Here is an 18,461-nt window from a genome sequence, read left to right on the forward strand (position 1 = left end):
AGGCTCCTCATTAATCCATAGCAGATAAGACATGGCCACACAAACAGAGTTTACTGAAGGAAAGCTGCATGTCATTAGCTAGGACTGGCTTCTGGGAATGTTTTCCATTGAGAGGAGCCCTGAGCTGGGCTTGCTCCATGCTTTCCACTTGTGTCTGTGTTTGGGGTGGGGGCAGCGGGCCTGGGAGCACATCGCCGCTCTCCCACGTAAGACTTTGAAAGATGCGCATTAGCAGCAGATGAAGCTTCTGCAATCTGTTGGCCTGAAAGGACAGAGATAAACAGGAAAGCAGGAGGCTGATTGCTGTAAGCAAATAGAGGCTGTGCTGAGCACCAGAAGTGAAAGAGCCAACACCGCCAGTACCTCATTTTGGGGAAGCTCTCCTTGGTGAAGGGCTCAGAGAGAGACGGATTGCCTTGGAGCTTCAGATGGGTCAGTCCACCCAAACCCTCCAGAGGCAGTGTGACCAGCTGATTATCAGTCAAGTCCCTGATGAAGGGAAAGCAGAGTAGACTGTGGTCAGGATTTTGCTGCTAGTGGTAGCTCAGCCAAGCAGAGGCTTGGAAAGCCATATTGTCTGCCTCAATCGATCTCTCAAATGTGATGCTGAAATGAGGCTGAGTGCTGCATGGGGACCAGGATCCTCTGGAGATAAATGGATTGATACTGCAGTCCCTGGGGAAAATGAGGGGCAGGGATTAATGCCCACACTGAAAGCTCTGGGTGGTATCTACCTCCCTGTGCCCATATCTACCTCAGACATCTCTTCCCCCACCACTTCTCCCATAACAGGTCAGGTGTGACTGCAACTCCCAGTCCATAAAATACCCAAGAGTAGTGAGGGGGCTGAGAACTGGGGACCCCTCCAGAGTCAGCAAAGATGGTCTGCAATGAGTCTTGCGGAAATGGTCTATCATGTTCATCTTTCATAAAGGCATCTAAGGCAGGTATGAAAGCATTAGAAAGTGGAGGTTTAAGTGCTCAGGGTGAGAGCATCTTGAAGATGGACCCTTCTGCACTTTCATCATCCCTTTAGTATTGATAGGAAACCTTGGGATTTGATCTGCCTATGTCAGTGCTGAGACATGCACCTCAGCACTGCAGCCTTCTGATATCTAAATGCCAAGTGTCCTGGTAGCCAGTCTGAGGTCCTCAGATACCTACTGTCCATGGCCCACTGTGAAAGAAATATCACTGCAACTTACAGTTTGGTGAGCGAGTGCAGGGTCACAAAGGCTTCAGGGTGAATAAACTGGATGTAATTCCAGCTCAGGTCTCTGCAAGGGAAGGACACACCAGCAAGAGGGGTGAGGAGCAGGGCAGTGAAGCTGCTGACACCGGCCTGGTCAAGGAATTTGATGCAAGCAAATGTGGGATATGTAGCTCCTTGATTGGCAGCAAGTTCTGTCTCACTGCAGCTCCCTGGAAACAAATATCCTGGGTCGCTCTGGGTGGTTTCTAACAGATGGCACAAGAGTTTGCCTTGCAGGATTTCCTCCACTGAGACCAATGGGAAAGGTTCCTTTTTGGTTTCGTATCTGTAAATTTGGAGATTTTAAGCTAACATGCTAAACCTCAGAGCAGTAGAGAGATTATGCCTTAGTGCCAGAGCATCCTTGATGTGGTCACAGTGCCAGGTGCCCCAGCAAGGGCAGATAGGATCAGGGGCTGTGTGGAAGGTGAACCAAGGTCATCTTAGAGTGTCTCCTGTCATGTACAGTTGGCTTGGACTCACTGAGGCTCCTCAATAAGCTCCGCTTCCATCTGAGCTAGAGGGCTCAACTCCCTCTGTCATCAGCACAGAGGAACCAGCATATCAGAAAGCATTTTTTCTCCTAAGGCTGACTGCATGAGCAGTCTCCTATGTATATCTTCATCTCTCCAGCTCTGAAAGGAGCTGGGGTGCCTGCCCAGATGTACGCGTCACACTGCAGAAGGCTGAAGTTGAGTGAGATGAATCCTTCCCACAGGGACCCAGAACATACCCAAAGGCAAATGCTAGAGCTTGCACGTGCAGCTGTACATTTGTGGGACTATAGTGTGGCAGCAGCATGCTTGTATTTGCATACTTGTCTGTAGTGTTACATGTAATACACCAGTGTTCCTGTGCGGTTATAAACATGGTGTACACGATGCTCATGTGATCTCTAGGAATGCTGGCCTATTAAATGACACTCAGATTGCTGCACCATGGGAAAAAGCTTTTATGTGATTCTGTTCACTCCCTAACAGAACAGTAAATAAAGACCATCAGCACTTGGAGAGCTTTTCCCACACGTAGGGAGAATCATGCCCTGCGGAGCCTTACTAGCTTCTCAGAGATGCCAAGCACTTAAGCGGGCTGTCTACTGCAAGGTCACTACGCGTGTATGATATGTGCATGCTTGTGTGCACTTAATACGTCTCACATATGCTTTTGAGTTGTGGGGAGACAGTCTCAAATCAAACGGGATGTTCTACATGGATGTTCCGGGAGCGCGTGGCCCAGGACTATCATGTGTAGGGAAAGGAGTGCTGGAGCTCATGCACACTGTGGTAAATCCTTGCCACCAGTCCGTGTCTGCACGGGCATCTAGGAGGCAGGTGTCTGTAATGTGTTGCAGAGCGTGGTTAGAGCACGTGGTGTTGAGTGTCTGCATGTGTGGGCAGTAAGGCTGGCAGGTAATGAGTTTATTTACAGGGGTGTCTGCATGCAGAAGGAAAGCCAGAGGGAAGGTTTGGCCCTGTTCTTTTCTAAGAGGACGTGGAAGAGGGACCGGACAGCAAAGTCTCCCAGCAGAGGCAGAGGGAGTGGGGGTGGGAAACTCTACATCAGCCTGGCTGTGTGCTCACAGTTCCCCTTCCCCCAGCAAAAGCCCGGTCCTTCCCCCTGCCAGACAATACTTACATGGACCGCAGGGCCATCAGCTGCACAAAAGTGTCTTCTCTGATTTCATGGATCCTGTTGTGCTGGAGACCACTGAAAAAGCAGAACCTGGTTTGAGAAAACAGCTGAAGGCAGTGTTCATACTTAGTAGGGATCTTTGTCCCATGGCAGCAGATGGGCACTGTCACAGTGGAAGCTGTCATTCAAGCTTGGGAGACCTACTCTCATTTCAAGGGATAAACAGGATGAGCAACTAAACAGCCCAGGGCTCAGACAGCCTTTCCTTTTGATGCAATCATGGCACAGTGAAGTGCCATTGATGTGCAGTGGTTAAAGGTACCCCACTATCTCCAAAGCCATGCTGATTTCCTACTCTGCTCCACCCTAAGCCTGCAAACTGCTTCATCCAGAGCAAAAGAGGAGAGCTTGGAGCCAGAGAGCCAGCAAACTGCTCTGTGTGATGCTTCAGGAAGGACTACATGGTGCTTCCCTTTGCCTTGGTGATGATGAAGAGGTTTTGAGGGCTGAAGGCATCTCAGCTTTTCATGAAGAAAAATCCCAATGTATTTCTGAATCCATCATCCACATCCTGCATGTGTATTTTCATAAAGTGCTTCAGCTCCTGATTATCTCCCTTCCAGCAGCCTCCTGCACTCTGGGGTAGGAGAGGGAGCAGGGTAAGAGCTGGCCATGGTGTTTGCTGACTGACCTATACATTCCCCACCCCTTCTCAAAAGACATCTAGAACTGATGCAAACATCCACTTTGTGGGAAGTATTCACAGGTTTTCAGTTTTCTTTTCCCTAGTGTGGAACAATGGTGAATATTTTTAAAAATTCCTGCGAAATGCCCATCATGAATCTCCAGACCTGCAAAAGTGGTGTCCCCATGACCTTCTGCAAGTGGAGACAGCCACTGCCTAGTGCTCAACCTGCAACCACTGCCTAGGACATTTGTTGGATAACTAACTTGTTTTCAGAATCAGAAGAGATCTCGACTCATCTCACACAAGGACCTGCACGTGGTGGCTGTAATGGCTCAGCTGGTATTTGGTCACATGTTCATGTTTCAGAGAAAGGGGCCTGAGGTTCTCATATCTGCTTTACTGCTGGTTTCTCAATGCCCCATGTAGCCACGATGTCATTCCTTGTATGTCTAGTTAAGATTACAAGTGAGGGCTGTGGGAAACTCTGTGCACAAATTTGGAGGTCTCAGGTAGGGGGAGCACTGAGTGGGAAAGGTGGAGCTTATGAAGAAGGAGTGTTGGAGCAAGCTAGCGAAAAAGTATTCAGGGATGTTTAGCTGCGAGGGACCACCTGTGTGTTGCAGGTAAAAACTTGCACATTGGCAGTTACAGCGGAGCAACTGGCACACATAAGTTGTTTGCATGCCAGGCTGTACCACCATGCACCACCAGACTTGTTTCCAATGTATTTCCTAGCAGGAATGCTGATGCCTGGTGGGGGTGAGTCTTACAGGATGATAACTTTGGGTTTAAGGGACCAAGTACTCATTTTGTAAGAAAATGTTAATTTAAGACACAGTCTGTCTGACTTAAGTGGCCTGAAACAGGATTTTACTGTGATTTTATATTAATGATAAGTCTGAATTTGCTGTATTATAGAATATCGTAAGAAGAAATAGAGGCACAATGAGTGAAACTACAGGTTTGGAACTCTGAAAGTTTTTTGTCCTTTTTTGGATGTCTTTTCTATTTTTTCAAACATTTTCCTGAGGATACTTTGAATAAAAATACGCCCAGCTCTAACTTTGTCCTCAGAACTCCCAAAGAGGCAGCAAAGGCTATGTAACCCTCATTTTCATGTGATTTCACTTGGTGAAATGTCCAGTTGTCCTCATGTCCAGTTTTGCTGCGGCTGGAATGCTGCTCCCACACATCTATTCTTCCATGTTTCAGAATTCTATAAAAATCATGGAGTCTATTATTTCCCTTTTTTTTTTTTTTTCTCAAAAAAGCCAAGAACTTCTGTTAGATTTGAAATGTAGGGCTAAAGCTCCAGAAACTTTGAACTGAACATGAACAACTGTCTCAGAGCAACAGAGGTGCCTCCCAGGGCCCAGAGGAGACCCAATTCAAGTGCTACACATAAGGAAAGTGTCAATCTTCTCTATGGGGTGGCTAGTCCTGAGCAGTGTGGATAAGTGCTGTGTTGTGCCCACGGCATGGGACCCCCTCCTTGAAAGAGAAGACATTTATGGTAGAGATGAGCTCATACTGGGACTTGAGTTAATGAAGTAAAATTCAGTGCTGACATGTCCTACTTCTGTTTTCTGTGGCTGGGACCTCTGAAAAGACCTGAGTGAATTAAGCTCCTATGCACAGGGGATGTATTTTTATTCTGTATTTGCATAGGAGCAAAGTGTGGAGCCTTGGTCCATTTGCAGTCCAAATAGTGAGTTATAAGGTTCAGCTTTCTCAGTGCTTGGTGAAGGCTGGGTTTTGTGTTTGGGAGCTGCCTCTATCCTCAAATCAGCCCCTTTCCCCTGAGCACGGTGCAAGTGAGGGCATTTCTTTACTCACAGCTCCTCCAGCCGCTGACACCGGTGGAAACTGGGCAGATCTTCGATTTGGTTGTGTGACAGTTCTCTGCAGGGAAAGGACCAGCACAGAACATTAGGAGATCAAAAGCGAGTGCCCCTGAGCCCTCCCTTGGTAAGCAGATATTGCTGGAGAAGGGGATGACCCGACTTCCATTTTGTGGAGCACAGTAACCCCAGGCGAGGGCGATCTCCACTCCACACACACCTGATGCTTGCTCGGAGCGTCTTTATGCAAGGCAAGGTTTGCTTGGTGGTTTACTGACTCCTCCAGCCCCAGCCCAGCTCCCTGCAGCACAAACTGCGGACTGATGGAGCTGCTTCTGCAGCTGGAGTGAGCTTTTTCTCCCCAGCCCAAGTCAGCTGTGAAATGCATCCCAGTGCCTACTTCTGCCACGCACAGCCTTGCTTTCCTGTGGGCAAAGCAGAGAGGTGTTTGTGCCAGAGCTCCTATCCTGCTGTTGTGGATGGGAGAGCTCACAACAGCTACAGGTCTGCTTGCAGAGCCTGGGGAGGTTTTGGCCAGCGGAGCAGTGTGCCAGCTGCCTTGCCTCCTTCCTGGCACAGCAAACCCAACTGCCCATCGCCTGCTCTCCATTCAGCCTTTCCTAGCTCCTACCCAGTGTTAGGGAAAGGGTTGTGGGACAGAAGGGATTTGGTACAGGACATTACAGACAGTGAAAATCCCTGCTCCCCATTCTTTCAAGTGCTGCCGCTTGAAAGCAATTCTGATCAAACTCCTGTTCACACTGCTTCATAGCTCGGTGGATTCATCAGCTTCCAGGGTAGACTTGATAGTCAGAGGAAAACATATCCTGCACAGCTTAATGTGAATTTCTTAAAACTGAAATGGGCTGGGTAATGACTAGCACTTAAAATCAGCTTTTTCCCCCACCAGCAGAGGCTGGATTTGTGGCAGTTCAAGGGAAATTTTCCCCAGGGTAAAGTTTTGTATGTGGCCTCTCCGCTGACTTTCCAAACTCAGTTTCCATCTTTCTGCTAGGAAGTTGCTGCTAAACCATTTCAATTATTTATTTTTTTTTGTCAACTTCCTTTCCACCAGTTTTGCATTACAGGGAGGAGGAGGAAGGGAAAACCAAGCAAAAGTTTTGTGCTTTGTTCTGGAGACTCTCACCCAGTATGGAGAAAGAGCTACAGCATCAGTGACTTTTCTCTGGTCCCTTTGTCAATCTGCTGGGCTTGACAGGGTGGTGCCTCAGCTAGACAGTGAAGGAGGGACAACACAGCCCCAGGAGTTAATTTTGGTTACTCCAGAGTGACGGTAACCAGATGGAGCCCAGTATATACCAGCAGAGCAGCCTCAGTCACTGAAGCTGTGTTGTGGACACATCAGGATGAAGGTACCAGTGGCATCAAGGGACTTTAGTTCTGCTCAGGGAAGCTTCAGCTATTTCTGCTTAAGAGGAAAGACAAATTTGTGCCTTGAGCCACAGAGGCTCTGAACAAAAGCAGCAAGCTTGGCAAGGCTGGGTGTGCTGGGCTCCATGCTCATACACAGAGCGGTGTCGCAGCACAGCTGTGAGCCTCATGCCTCTGGGGTGGCTCTTACAGTCCCCGTGCAAGATTTCTGCAGAAAATCTGTGGGGTGGGGTGAGCAGTAGAAGGCCAGAAATGTGGTGTTAACTCTATCATCTGTGTGCAGATGTGTCACAGTCCTAATGTCGACCTGATGAACTGCCAAGGGGCTGGCAAAGTAGGGGAATGTTATGGTTTGAAGTGGGGGGGGAGGTCCGGGTGGCAGAAGCTGCCCATCAGACCGGACTCCCGTCCCCCTCGGGGCTTGAGCCAATCGGCGCCTCTGCGAATTGCCCAATTTACGTCGGACAAAGGAACCGGAAAGGTGTGTGCCTGTGCCCAGGAGCAAGGAGACGGGAGAGGGGCACGGCCCCCGCTCCCGGCTCCCGGCCGGGCCGGCGCCCGCTCCGTACCGATGCCCGCCCCGTCGAGGATGGCGGCGGCGGAGCCGCTTGGGGAACTCGGGGAGAGCCCCGCTCCTGGGGCGCCCATCGGGCCGAGTTCACCCAGAAAGGACTGAAATCTAAGAGAAACGGCCACACAGATAAGAGGTCAGTGAAGATGGAACAGAACAACGTGTGCCGCGGCTGAGTCCCCCTTGCGAGCGGCCCCTTGTAACAGCCCTCGGTGGAGCAAGCAGAGACCCACTCGCAACCAGTGGATGACCCACGTCGAGAAGAGATGCCAGAGCCTGAGCACGGTGCATCTAGAGTCCGTGAGATGACCCCCGCCGATGGGGAGGTGCTTTGTTAAAGGAGATGCCTGAGCCTGAGACTATTGTGAATCCTGGGCACAGGTCGAGGCACATTTTACGCATTTAAAGTCTCTATGGAGACTCATTTAAGGTCGACATGACGACCCACGCCGGAGCACATTTAAAGTTTGTTGATGACCCACGCCAGGGCGAGTGGCTACAGCTCCTTAAAAGCCCAGGACTGGTAAAGCCCGCACTTGGGCAAATCCGATGGGGTAAGGATTTGCCCCCCAGCGGGTAGGATTCACGCTTTCGCCGTGAGTAGGGGATCCACTGGAGCAAGGGACAATGGTGTAAGGACTCCTTTTCCTTTAAGAGAAGCGGCAGTAACAACTTGGAATGAACTGACCTGCACTCCCCCATTCCCTGCCCCCTGCGCCGCTGGGGGGAGGAGGTAGAGCCAGAAAGAAGAAGCAAAGGAGGGGAGTGGTGTTGTTTTTAAGACCTGGCCTTGTTTTCTTGTTATCCTCTCAAGTAACCGTTTTTGTGTGCTTTTCTCTTTTGTAGGTAGCTGTTAATAAATAGTTTTGCCTTAAGAAAACAGCCTCTTTTGCCCGGGACCGTGGTTGGTGGGTGCTCCTCTGTTCCTGTCTCGATCCTCAGCTCTTTTATTACATTTTTCTCTCCTCTCCATTTTACTGGACTGGGAGAGCTGCGTGGGTTTAGTTGCCGGATCGGCCTAAACCACGACAGGGAAAGCAGCGAGAACAATCACTAGCTCTTCGAGGACAGAAGGCCAGCACATTTCAAAGGCAAGAGAGATGTAAACACGCACAAACACTGGCCCACATACCCTCTCTCCAAACTCTGAAAACAGCGCAAATAATTTCAGTAAAATTCACTGGGGAAAAGAAACAAGGCACAAGGTGGGGTGTCCCAGTAAAACTGTCCCACAAGGAGGAGGCAAGCATGAAGAACAGGCTCTGCTGCGAAAGTTTACAGTCTGATAACTTGCAAACATAAACAGAGTGCTTGGGCACAGCCTGGGCCATTCTAAAGGCTACACTTTGGTGGCAAGATGTCCACTGAATTGGTTCAGATGTCTAAAGATGAGAGATCTTCCCTACAGGGACAGCTGGAGCCAAAATGCTGTGATCTAGTAAGTTACAAATTGTGTTATTTTATTTCCATGTTTTCCTCTTGTTTCCAATTCCTGTGGTCAAGAATTCACTCCTGTTGCTTTCCTGGAACAAACTTGTTTTCATTTTCAGCTTGCTTGTATAAAGACTCATGAGAGGCAAGCCTCCTACTTGCCTTAATGCTGCAAACTTGTATAAATCTGGCTTATGACTCAGTTCCTGAGGATGTCTTTGACCGCAGTCAAGGTGGGAGATCTCAGGAATGAGGGATGTGATTCCTGAGAAGATGCAGGAGACTTTCTGAGATGCCGATTTCATCATGTACCAAGTTAAAGAAAAAAGCACATCCCTCCACTCAGCATCATTCAGTGCCTTGCCAAGTAGGTAGAGTCAAAGCAACTTAGAGACTCTGAGCAAAACCCTGACCTGCCACTGCTGCACCATGTGAGGGGCTGTGGCCATGTGGCCTTGCAGGTATCCATCAGGTCAAGCCAGTCCACTTTAGGAGCATGAACAGGATCCTTCCTCCAGATTAAAGCACTTTACTGGAGCTCCAACTGCAGTAAGCCAACAATGGGGCAGAGCACTTTGTAAAATGTGATTAACTCCTGGCTTTTGTGCTGTGTATATGTAGGAGCTCTGAAATGCTGCTGTCATTCTTACCCACTGCCCTTTGCACCCTCTCTACCCTCCTCACATGGGGCAAACAGTTGCCACTGGTGCAAAGTAAGGAGGAGGCAAATGTGGATGTGCCTCATTGCTTACAGCCTTGAGTCCAGAGCATCACTGTGGGATGAAGCAAGCAAGTTCAAGAACATGTAGAGGTCAAGGTAGTGCCTAAGAACGTGGTGTTTTCTGCATGAAAAAGGTAATGGGAACAAGAGTCACAGGATGGCCTTCCATAGCTGGTCCCCTCCCTGAGCTAGAAAGCCTGGTTTCTGATGGCACTTCTTTAAAGACCAGGAGGAAGAGAGAAATGTGTTACTCACAGGACGCGGAGGCTGGGCAGCTGCTGGCACATCCCCCTGGGGAGTAAATGGATGCCTGCCCTGGTCAAGGTCCTAGAGGAGTGGAGGAGAGAGAAGAAATGGTGTTACTGAGATCCAGCGCACAGACTGTGTTCCACAAGCCCCGCTACTGGTCCCAGATGGCGTCAGGAGAGAAAATATCAATGGGATAATGAAATCTCTGGAGAGAAACAAAATCTGACTTGGACATTGCTGCTGGACCTGGTAAAGGTGAATGTGCCTATAAGAAATACTGGGATCTTGCTGAGTACTGAGTTCACTGCTGTCCTTGGCCACATTGAGGGTAGGTGGCAGTGCCCTCTGTGGCAAGCTCTGCCATCTCAGTTCCCTGTTGTCCAGACTTGGTGATCTGCCTGGAGCCATGACTGCCTCAGAAGCCCATGTATGTGGGACGTAAGGTGTGTCCCGGGGTCCCTGAGGCAAGGCATGACCAGGTCACACTCCCAGGCTGGAGCACTCAGCTGTGCTCCCAGCTCGGGCACAGCGTGTGGACCAGCACCCTACAGAGGAGAATTGTGGGTGGCCAGAGACAGCATGTCCTCCAGCCTCCTGCTCTCCTGATTCTGGTGGTGCAGGGATGGGACCAGACCCATTCCAGGAGCCCCAGCCAGGGTGGTAGATGTGTGGCAAACACAGCAGATGTCTCCTGCGCTGCACTAGCAGTGCTGGTCCCAGGATGGGCAGAGACACTGTGTCTCAGCAGACCACACTGAAGCACTGCACCCAAAGGCTCATTCCTTCACAGATGCAGAAGGGAAGGAAAAAAAAGAAATTAAAAAAAGATTGGAGCACACTCAAGAGTACCAAGAGAGCAACTCACAGAAAGGAAAGCTGCTTTCAGGAGCCACAGGGGTGAAACGAAGCAGAGGGATGAGTGACCAGGGAGAGGCAGAGCTGAAGACAACCAACTGCATGGCACTGTGAAATTTGTCCTCGCTGGGCCGCCTTGAAGGAGGAAGAGCACAAATAGCAGGGTAAAAGGAAGAGAGTTGCCACTCACAAAACTTCTAGGCTGGTGGTGCCTTTAAGGTCTGGGAATTCTCTGATGTCTTTTGCACCATTGAGTGACCTGCAGAGAAATGAGGGTGAAGTGAGGTGGACAGAGAACCCAGAAGTAAGTGCAGCTGCCCGAGGTCCCAGACCCATCAACCATTGCGGCAAATCTACTTCTTCACACCCAATGTGATCAGAGGCCCAGTCCAAAGGTGACCCCGTCATCGGCATGCCACTGCCAGCTGGGTGTTGGAGCAGATGTCTCAACGCAGCTCAGATACCGTGAGCCAGAGTCGGGCATTTCTATGCAAGGAGGCTTGGCAAGCTCAGACCCTCCCCAACCACCGACATTCTTGGCATGATCTCTACCCAAATTAAATAAAAAATCCCAAACAATTGCCATGGGGAATGCAAGCAGGGCATCCCACAAGCCTCCCAGGGTCTATGCATTTGGAGATAAAGAATGTATCAATATTTAGAGGATTTACTTTATTTGCCTGAGTGTGTGTTCCTGCAGTGAGAGGCTGGGTAGGCTTACAAATAGAGATTTTGAGGTTGCCTCTGCCTCAATATTTAGTGCTGTGCCACAATAGGTTAGCTGAAAAGAAAACCAGTCCGGGCCAGTCAATGTGGAGCAGCCATTCTGGTCCAGATGGTGCCCACCACATGGTCATGACCCTGGGGCAGGCTTAGGGCCATACATGTGAAGGAAGCACTGTCACCACTGGCTACCCAGTAAGATTATTTGTGCCATGGTGTCGGTGGTATGGGACATGAGTTCCTCCGCTTCTCTATCTTGTGGAAGAAGGCAAATGCCTTCAGTAGCCTTGTGATTGGGCAACTACACAACAGTGCAGGGCTTGCTTGAGCAGCATGCAGCAAACGTAGTGGCACTTCTGAGTTCTTTACTGGCACTGATGCACCTGTGGAGACTCTAGAAGACTCCACTGACTATCAACTAGGTGGACAGGAGGAATGAATTACTCCCTCCAAAATGCCTTTCTCAAAATTATTATTCCTCAGCGGAAAACATCTGCAGTGTCTACTCCTGGGCTCACTGCCTTTGGGGCTGGCCAGAAGAGTGGCATCATGGTCTTCTGTTGGCACAAGGTGTCTAGAAAAGAGGAAGGGAGAAGGCCACTAGAGTGTCCAGCTCAGAGGGCTCGGAGTTTGGATGTGTTACCTCTCTGAGGATGTGCCTGATCAACTTACAGAGTGTGGAGCTTTGGCAAGTACTGGAAAGCAGACTGTCCAACAAACTGGATGGGATTGTCATAAAAATGGCTGCAAAGGAAAAGAGTGACTGGTCAGATTCTACTGTGTATGAAGAGAAGATGCTATTACAGGTCAAGAGTCTTGGAGCAGCTAGTAGTAAGCTATGGCTATCCTGTGAGGAACCCTTGTTTTCCAGATAACCCAGGCTCTCCCACTAGCCTGTTTTGGCTGAACATTGGTACAAATAAGGCCTCCTGCTGCTCTGAAAGGGTTGTTTAGGGTCTTGATGAACCAGACAAGCTAGAAAGATACAAAAACCTCCTTCAACCCTGCTGTAGTGGTGTAACGCTTCTGGGAAACACCTTGCACTTGACGACACTTCCTCTGATCTTACATATCCACAGCACCAGCATCTTTCCTACTTCTCACGATTAGTGGAGAGAAGTGAACTCTTCTAGGATCCAACTAGCTTTAGAGGAGTTGAATCACCTCCTACAAGAAGCACTTTCCCTTTCACTGACTGTGAAATACTATAGACGAGCAGATCCCATGGAGATATGAGTATTCCGGATGTGTCCCATGCTCACATCAGTCCAAGGCTAGTGCTTAAGGAAGTGGGGATGAGGCTGGTTTGTTTTGACTGGAGCAGTGACTGTTATCACTCAGTGCCACTATGGCTTTCCAGATATTGGAATTCCTACAATGTTATGTTGCAGACTGGCCAAGCAGAGCTTTTATCGCTTGCCATGATTTCCAATATCAGTGTGGTTCAGGGAAGAACTGTCCAAAAATCTCTACCTATGTCTGGGTCAGAGAGGAAATGAGCTGACAACTGGGTGTATTTATCTGCAGAACTTCGTGTCCATGGATCTGGGGTAGACACCCAATGACCTGATGCCCCAGCTCTGAGACACATACTGCTGTAGGAGACTAGCGGCCTTTATAAACACAAGGGACAGAGGCAGATGTCAAACAGGGCTTAGAAAATCCTGTTATGCTCAGCAAGATTTCCATGCGGACCACTGATATATTGTTCCTTCATTGTTATCAGTCTGTACTGAAGCCAAGTTCAGCTGCAGGGAAAGGAGAACCTATGGCAAAAAAACCTGAGACGTAGCTGAGAAGGAGCTAATTTCAGCTTGCGTTGGTCCATGTACAACAATTGTCAAATCAGAGTCATGCTGACAATTGTCAGAAATCCCAACCAAAGACCTCAGGAAACGTCCCTTCGGGTGGATGTAAAGATTTAGGAAACATTGTTTGATTTTCTTACATTGTTTGGAGGAGGGGATTCCCAACAAATGCATTCTCTGGAATAGCTTTGATGTTGTTGTTATGAAAACCACTGTTGGGAGAAACAAATATCTTGTTATTAATGGATGAGAAAGGCTTCGAAACACCTATTTTCACAACACTTTTAAAGGCACAGAGCCTTCAAAATGCACATTAAATAGGAGGTGTAGCATGCTACAGCATCCAGCTGTAGCATCACCCCAGGAAGTAAACAAGGCCTGTCCTTTGGCAGGACAAAGCCCTCATTCTGTTGCATTTACTCTATGTATGACTTGGTGCTCCATATGTCACTCCACTGAACCCATCAAGAATACAAGAACTTAAGGTTTAACACTTTACAAATCAGCAAACAGGAGCAAACAAAACACTTATACTCTCCAGGAATTACAATTTTTATGGATGGTCTCCATTATAGCTCCAGAGCTCTTAACCACAGTGCAGCCTACCATGAACTATTGGCCCATGTGACTTTAAAGTATTTATAGATCTAGCTGCGATATTTTTAGTTAAGCTTGAGAAAATCCCTATCAGCAAACTTTTTCAGCAGAAGAGAGCTCTGTGGCCCCAGTCTGATCTCCTGTGCGTCAAAGGCAGCCATAGGTTCCTGTGTCCAGGACCAAAACCAGGCTCTGGGTGATGCCCAGGTTGTTTAATCCCAGAGGAGTCTGTGTGAGTGATTAGTTGGATGGTTGTTTGAAAATTGCCTCTTAGTGACGGGCATTTCAAAAGCCATCTCAAAGTGAAGTAAGGATCTTATTCTCATTTTGAATGTCAGAGTATTGATGATATCTGGTCTGATCTGAGAAATCTCCTTGGCAAGAAATTCTTCCAGGAATTTTCTACCAAGAAAAAGATAGTATCAGATTTTTACTCCAAGCCTCCCAGAAGCACCACAGTAGCTACTTTTGTCCCACTCCAGCTGGTCATCAGTGTGACATGGTCTTAGGGTACGCAGGAACTATGGATACACATCAACTTGATGATCCCATCTTGGGGCTTCTACCTTCTACTTTAATGGCTATTAAGATGTTTTCCCATTTTTAGTGTCTCCCAGGCTGATTGATTAGAGGAGAGATAGCCACTAAAATGGTCATAAACTTTTGTAATTCCCTATTCTAAATTTCTCCTAAGGGAGATCAAACTGTTTCTGCATGTCAGAGGAGGTGGTACAGGGCCCGCAGAAGCCATATTCTCCCTATAACACAGATAACCCCATGTCTGGGTTCCCAAGCTGAGGAATGAACGTTAGAAGTAGCTGGAGATCAGATGGACTTTGAGTTCATCAGATGCCACATGAGAATGAAGAGCTGCAGGAGGAACCTACTCCAAGTCTGATGGCGGATCTCCCACTCCCCTCCACAAGCCATCCTGCAGAGGCTGATGGTGGGTGATTAGAGTTGATGGAAATCGATAGGATAAATTGCTTTTATGTGCATGGTGGAGAGGGCTCAGAAAGATAAAAGAAAGGCTTAGACTGAGTTGTCTCCCCAGGCCAGAGCACATGTGATGCTTTATTGGTCCCTCTCCATCGAGGAATGCTCTTGAAGAGAAATAAATAGAAAAATCTCACAGCTCCTGCAGTCGGCCTAGTGTCCTAATAGCCCCAGGGAATTCCAGCAGCTCGTTGTAGTTCAGATCCCTGAAAGACAGAGAAGAGAAGAGAAAAACATTCATTAACATGGCTGTAGGAACTAAGAGTGTATCTGTGCTTTGAAGACACGGAAACTTGGTTGTTAAGCATGGAACACAGTTTTTTTCCTACCATTGTGGCCCGGCCATCCAGGCCATCCAGTGGCCAGGCCATCCAGCCACTGCCTGGAAACAAAATCTCACACATTCCTGCAGCAGGAATATTCCCTGCTAGGAGTACTTCCAGGCTAAAGCCAGTCCAAGCCATGGCTGCTGCCATCTGGACTCCTCCATGCCCAACGCTGGACTGTGCTGCTGCTTGGCATCTCTAGAGTGGCCTGTCCCCCACTTCTAGGGACGCACCCCCAGGAGCTTTGGCTGTGAGTTATTTTTCCTGCCTTTCCAATACAAGAGCAGCTTCAGCTATGGATGGGCTTTCTTTGGCCCCCCTTGCTCTGCAGTGCAGAGGGGATTAGGGGACCATTCCTTCGGTGCTTGTGCTGGGGATGCCAGAGTTCCCTACCCCTGGGACATGCTGTTACTAGGACCAGTGGGAAGAGAGGGCTGTGGGAAGACCTAGGTCTTCTTCCGATGGTTGGGGTGAACCCCACATTGGAAACTGTGAGCCAAAGGTGTAAGTGATGTGCAAGAGGTATTGGTACTACAGAGTCTTAAGTTTAATTTGCAGTATAATAAATCAAGTAAAATATAATATGTTGGTCATAACAACAAGTGTAGAGTTTACCTGCCCTGACCTGGAAGCCATCTGAACCTGAAAGAAACTTTATGGGCTGTATTTGTTCTCTAAGGATAGACTGAGACCTCCAGAAAATGATTTATTTGAGCTATGAGGCACTGCTGGTAGTCCAGGAGGAACAGCCCTCTGAAGGTACTGATGATGCTGTTGACAGAAGAGGGCCCATGGGAGATTGACTGGGATTTAGATGTGTAGCACTCCTCCCAGCATTCCCAATGGTCTTCTTTGAAAAGCAGTTCCAGCTGAAATGGTATCATTTGAACCTGTACTGACCATCCCACAGACCAGGAAACTGAAGTCTGAAAACCATGTGACTGCTTCCTACCTGCACGGAACTCACTGAGTTTTAAGTGGCAGATGCTTTAGAACATGAGGGTAATTACTCGTTCCTGGAGATTACTGTATAATTACACTTAATGGACCTCAGAGTAATTACCATGTAACCTGGATTGTGGTTTACGGAGCAGAAATAACCGTGCATTTACACAGCAATCAGTTGCTGCCCAATTATCTTGTAATTGTCATCTTCTGGGCCCAGGCATGGTCATTACATTACGATCTCTCTTGGCCCCCCTCGCTCTTACATAGTCTTCCTCTTTACCATTGTCCCTGCTTGGGAATTACTCTAAAGCACCATCTCAGCTTTGCCCTGTAGATATTTACACAATAAATCACCACAGAGAGTCTCTCCAAATTGATCTTCCTTTATGCCTTCCAGCACTCCAGGCTTGTATGACTTATTCCGTATCTTTCTTCTGATTTTGATCCCTATCTTGTAGTGCCCTAGACATGAGGTTGGCCTGGGTGAGTTTTATCTTGTGCAGCCCTGAAAAGCTCCATATCAGGCCTTGTTGCTGGATTCCCTTTGCAGCACAGGAGATGCAGCAGGTCCTGCTATGGCAGGGTTTCCCTCCCCACACCGAGGACTATTTTCTCTCCTCCAGTATGGATTTGAGCAAATGAATTCTGCTTCTGTAGGACCTACACCTCAGGGTCTGGAAAGTGTTCACATAGTTCAATAATCAGCAATCTGCAGGAGAGGAACACTGGGCCGGTGACGAGATTGTCACCAAAAATCTGGGCAGAAACTCTTAACACAACTTATAGTGCTAGAAAGCAGGCATTGCTTTATTGTGGTACTGGGTGCATGGGGGATATCTCCACCTGGATGCACCAGTGATATCCCCCATGCAACCAGTAGCACACTACATATTGTGATAGAGTTTTTGTTCAGATTTTCATTGACAAGACCACAAGGTCCGCCATGTCCAAACCGCAATGTGGCAGCAGAGTCCCAGCACATAGGAAGCTGCTGTGCACATCCCCGGGACCCGAGAGTGATGCATTCCCTCCTCATACCAGCTGACATCTATTAGATAGGAGAATTCTGCATCTCCTAAAGTACTTGCTCTGACACACTCAGTTCTCATCTGGGTCCAAGCAGACAAGTGATTTTTCCAAGTCTTCTCTGCTTGAGCCCAAAATAATCCAAGAGTAAATAGCCCAACGCATGACTGCTTAAACATCTGTCTTTGCAAGGCACAAGCAGCTCATTATCAGCTACATGGGTTCTCTGAGACAGTTTCTCTCAATGATACCTGTCAGGTGTCCATCACTGCCATGGCCTGATGTTATACAGGCTCTGTTACATGGGGGAAGACACGATCATCATAGAATCATAGAATCATAGAATGGCACAGGCTGGAAGGGACCTCAGAGATCATTTAATCCAACCTCCCTGTCATGGGCAGGGACGCCTCTCAACTAGACCAGGCTACTCAAGGCTCCGTCCAACCTGGCCTTGAACACCTCCAGAGAGGGGGCATCCACAACTTCTCTGGGCAATTTATTCCAAAGTCTTACCACCCTTGTACTGAAGAATTTCTTCCTAAGATCTAATCTAAATCTGTTCTCCTTCAACTTAAACCCATTTCCCTCCCCTTGTCCTATCAGTGGACACTCTTGTAAAAAGTCCCTCCCCAGCCTTCCTGTAGGTTCCCTTCAGGTATTGGAAGGCAGCTATTAGGCCCCCCCGAAGTCTTCTCTTTTCAAGGCTGAACAATCCCAGTTCCCGCAACCTGTCCTCGTAGCAGAGGTGCTCCAGCCCCTCGATCATCTTTGTGGCCCTCCTCTGAACACGCTCCAACAAATCTATGTCTCTCTTATGGTGGGGACACCAGAACTAGACACAGTATTGGAGGTGGGGTCTCACAAGAGCAGAGTAAAGGGGGAGAATCACCTCTCTTGACCTGCTGACCACGCTTCTCTTGATACATCCCGGGATGCGATTGGCCTTCTGGGCTGCATGAGCGCACTGCTGGCTCATGTTGAGCTTCTGATCTATAAACACCCCCAAATCCTTCTCTTCAGGGCAACTCTTAAACCACTCTGTGCCCATTTTGTATTTGTGCCTAGGATTGGCCCGACCCAGGTGAAGTACCTTGCATTTTGACTTGTTGAAGCTCATGCAGTTTGCACTGGCCCAATTCTCAAGCCTATCAAGGTCCCTCTGGATGGCATCTCTTCCCTCAAGTGAGGCCACAGCACCACACAACTTGGTGTCATCGGCAAACTTACTGAGGGTGCACTCAATGCCGTCATCCATGTCACTGACAAAGATGTTGAACAGCACTGGACCCAGAACAGACCCCTGATGGACACTGCTTGACACTGGTCTCCATGTAGACATCGCACCATTGACCACAACTCTTTGAGTGCGACCATCCAGCCAGTTCTTTATCCACCAAGTGGT

At 48.5% G+C, this 18,461-nt stretch overlaps 1 protein-coding gene across 1 annotated transcript in view; it reads right to left on the reverse strand.

The window, feature by feature from the left end:
- The window catches only part of LGR6 (leucine rich repeat containing G protein-coupled receptor 6), a 155,904-nt gene that overhangs the window by 10,722 nt on the left and 126,721 nt on the right, over positions 1–18,461 (reverse strand). Inside the window, exons 7-15 of the mRNA XM_086630321.1 lie at positions 14,894–14,962; positions 13,304–13,375; positions 12,028–12,099; positions 10,823–10,891; positions 9,784–9,855; positions 5,409–5,474; positions 2,888–2,959; positions 1,206–1,277; positions 364–489 (exon numbers count right to left, since the gene is read on the reverse strand). Coding sequence (XP_086486447.1) covers positions 364–489; positions 1,206–1,277; positions 2,888–2,959; positions 5,409–5,474; positions 9,784–9,855; positions 10,823–10,891; positions 12,028–12,099; positions 13,304–13,375; positions 14,894–14,962 — 690 coding nt within the window. The remainder of the gene's footprint in view (positions 1–363; positions 490–1,205; positions 1,278–2,887; positions 2,960–5,408; positions 5,475–9,783; positions 9,856–10,822; positions 10,892–12,027; positions 12,100–13,303; positions 13,376–14,893; positions 14,963–18,461) is intronic.

This window comes from Tauraco erythrolophus (genome assembly GCF_009769465.1).
Source record: "Tauraco erythrolophus isolate bTauEry1 chromosome 27 unlocalized genomic scaffold, bTauEry1.pri scaffold_49_arrow_ctg1, whole genome shotgun sequence".
NCBI lineage: Eukaryota > Metazoa > Chordata > Aves > Musophagiformes > Musophagidae > Tauraco > Tauraco erythrolophus.